Consider the following 3,488-nt stretch of genomic DNA (forward strand, 5'->3'; position numbering starts at 1 on the left):
GGAGTCTTACTCCGTCGCCCAGGCTGTAGTGCAGTGGTGTGATCTCGGCTCACTGCAACTTCTGCCTCCTGGATTCTGAAGTGATTCTCCTGCCTCAGCCTCCTGAGTAGCTGGGACTACAGGCACCCGCCACCACGCCTGGCTAACTTTTTGTATTTTTAGTAGAGACGGGGTTTCACTATGTTGGCCAGGTTGGTCTCAAACTCCTGACCTCGTGATCTGCCCGCCTCGGGCTCCCAAAGTGCTGGGATCACAGGCGTGAGCCACCGTGCCCGGCCACTAAAATAATTTTTTAAATTCCCGTATTTACTACATGAGACCAAAAATCCAGTTGTCCTTAGACCTAAACCTCTGAACGTGGGGACATACGCATTTAGACTGAAGCCCAGTGTGTACAGAAAATCAACAGATGGGCTTTCCTTTTTTCCAGACGGAGTCTCCCTCTGTTGCCCAGGCCGGAGTGTAGTGGCACGATCTCGGCTCACTGCAACCTCCACCTCCTGGGTTCAAGCCATCCTGGCGCCTCAGCCTCCCGAGTAGCTGGGATTACAGGTGTGAGCCACCGCGCCTGGCCAATAGATGGGCTTTCTGAGGTCACTACTATTCCTTGGCCTAAGGGCACCTGTGAGTGAAGGGCAGTGACTGGGGGAGGCGTCCTCAGGTCTCTGTCCCCCATGCTCTGTGGAATCACAGCAGCCTCAAAGCTCCCTGCTCAGGGAATTCAGTTCCTGAGTTGCAGGCTGTTTCTGCCTGCCCTGAGCAGCTAATCAGGCCATGTGCACATAAGCTAATTTGGGTTTCTTCCTTTCCTTTCAGCCCAGGATCCTGGGAGAGCAATTGCTCAAGAAAAAAAAAAAGCCCTCCCTGGAGAAGGGGCAGGAAGGCTGTTGCAATGGACCTCAAGGCATGATGCAGAAAGATTTCCTTTTAGACAAAAAGCACCCTGGAATCAGAAGTCCTGAGAACTTACTGCCCACATGCTACATTCTGGGTTTTTTTGTTTGTTTCTTTTCTTTTTTTTTGGAGACGGAATCTCGCTTTGTCACCCAGGCTGGAGTGCAGTGGCCGGATCTCAGCTCACTGCAAGCTCCGCCTCCCGGGTTTATGCCATTCTCCTGCCTCAGCCTCCCAAGTAGCTGAGACTACAGGCACCCGCCACCTCGCCCGGCTAGTTTTTTTGTATTTTTCAGTAGAGACGGGGTTTCACTGTGTTAGCCAGGATGGTCTCGATCTCCTGACCTCGTGATTCCCCCATCTCGGCCTCCCAAAGTGCCGGGATTACAGGCTTGAGCCACCACGCCCAGCTGGAGTGCAGTGGTACAATCATAGCTCACTGCAGCCTCCAACACCTAGGCTCAAGTAATCCACTTGCCTCAGCCTCCAGTGTAGCTGGGGACTACAGGTACACTACCACTGTACTTGGCTAATTTTTTATTTTTGTAGAGATGAGGTCTAACTATGTTTTCCAGGCTGGTCTCAAACTCCTGGCCTGAAACAATCCTCCTGCCTCAGCCTCTCGAAATGCTGGGATTATAGGTGTGAGCCACCACACCCAGCCCTAAATTCTGGTTTGAATATACATGAGGGTGGCCAGGTACAGTACCTCCTCCCTGTAATCCCACCACTTTGGGAGGCAAAGGCGGGCAGATGGCTTAAGCCTAGGAGTTCGAACCAGCCTGGGCAATATGTTGAAACCCCGTCTCTACAAAATCTATAAAAATTAGCCGGGTATGGTGGGGCACACCTATGGTCCCAGTGACTTGGGAGGCTGAAGTGGGAGGCTCACTCAAACCTGGGAGGTTGAGACTGCAGTGAGCCATGATCATGCCACTGCACTGCAGCCTGGGAGACAGAGCAAGACCCTGTCTCAAAAACAAAACCAGAAAAAGCCAGGGATGGTGGCTTACGCCTGTAATCCCAGCACTTTGGGAGGCTGAGGAGGGTGGATCACCTGAAGTCAGGAGTTTGAGATCAACCTGGACTACATGGCGAAACCCTGCCTCTACTAAAAATATAAAAATTATCTGGGCGTGGTGGTGCACACCTGTAATCGCAGCTACTTGGGCGGCTGAGACAGGAGAATTGCTTGAACCTCGGAGGTGGAGGTTGCAGTGAGCCGAGATCACACCACTGCACTCCAGCCTGGGCAACAAGAGTGAAACTCTATCTCAAAAATAAAAATAAAAATAAAAATAATGTACGTGAGGGAACTGGAAACTCAACAATCCCTGAGTACAATTTGCATGCAGGCAAGAGTCTGCTGCTAGCCATCCCTCCTACGAATTAATTCCTGTTGTCTTGGGTACCCTCTGTCAGCCCCACAGGCAGTGGGGTTGGAGATCTCTGCCACTGAGAGGCTGGGGATCTGGGAAAGTCTTGGTTTGCTCACCTGTGAAATGCAGCCAGTATCAATCTAAGGGTGTTAAGGTGGAATGGAGTCACACAGGGCCTGCATAAGACGTGGTACCCAGAGCCACTCAAAAGGCCCTTCCTGGCCCTGGTGGAGTGGGCACAGCCCACCTGGGTGTTGACCTCCTCAGAGGGGCTGGGAGGATGGGTTCAGCTGAAGGAAGAAGGGGTAGATGCTTAAGGAATTTCTAGATTTGGAGCAAAATTGACATTGGTGACAGCGACCTCTTTAGGGCCACCCCCTCTAGCCTTCCAGACCCCACCCTGGGAACTCCCACATTCTCGGGAAGTACTTGTTGGCACCGTTGCTAAAGTCTCGTTAGGACTGGCAGAAAGGGGGCTGCCACTGCTTCCCCAGGTGAGCTTCTGAGTTGGAGATGGGGTGGATAGGCAGAGTTTCCCTTCAGGTCTGTGCCAGCCCCAGGGCACAGGGTCTGAGGTCCCGGGTCCCAGGAGCCCTGCACCCTAAGACATGTGTGGGTAAATCAAAGCCCGTTCTCTGCACTGAGGTCCCATCTCTCCAGGCCTGCTCTGTAGGGGGGATGCAGCCAGGTCAGCTCAGACCAGCTTCAGTTCTCCCTGGTCACCGGGGCATGCTGCCCCTCTAACAGAGGGCCAAGGAGCTCCTTGGCCAGGTGACCCCTTCCTTGACTGTCCCAGGCATGCTCTCAGGGACAAGGGAAATGGCTTCCTGGGCTATACAACAGAAGTCAGCAAACGCCCAAGCCCTCCCCAGCCCGATCCTCCCACCCCAGCAGGACAGGCAGGTGCCTACGTGGGTGTGCTGGGAGGAGCACAGGGCCTCCACAGCCTGGAGTCTGTTCTCAGCCACCAGGAGCTTCTCCCGCAACCTCTCGGCCTCCTGTTTGCTCTGGGCTTCTGCCCGCTGCAGCCGCTCATAGTCCAGCATCTTCTTCTCGGCCAGCGAGATCTGCTCCTTGAGGAACTCAATGGCCTGCGCCTGGCCCCGGTACTCCACGTCCAGCTTTTCCAGCTCGTGCACGCGCAGCTCGGCATCCCGGCGCTGGTCCTGGGCCTCCTGCAGCTCCAGCCGGTGCTGGCTGGCTTGCACCTCCAGC

At 54.4% G+C, this 3,488-nt stretch overlaps 1 protein-coding gene across 1 annotated transcript in view; it reads right to left on the reverse strand.

The window, feature by feature from the left end:
* Positions 1-3,488, reverse strand: part of CLIP2 (CAP-GLY domain containing linker protein 2) — an 82,469-nt gene that overhangs the window by 23,668 nt on the left and 55,313 nt on the right. Inside the window, exon 9 of the mRNA XM_011960589.1 lies at positions 3,185-3,487. Within this exon, the coding sequence (XP_011815979.1) occupies positions 3,185-3,487 (303 nt within the window). The remainder of the gene's footprint in view (positions 1-3,184; position 3,488) is intronic.

The sequence above is a fragment of the Colobus angolensis genome, unplaced genomic scaffold (genome assembly GCF_000951035.1).
Source record: "Colobus angolensis palliatus isolate OR3802 unplaced genomic scaffold, Cang.pa_1.0 Scaffold516, whole genome shotgun sequence".
Taxonomy (NCBI): domain Eukaryota; kingdom Metazoa; phylum Chordata; class Mammalia; order Primates; family Cercopithecidae; genus Colobus; species Colobus angolensis.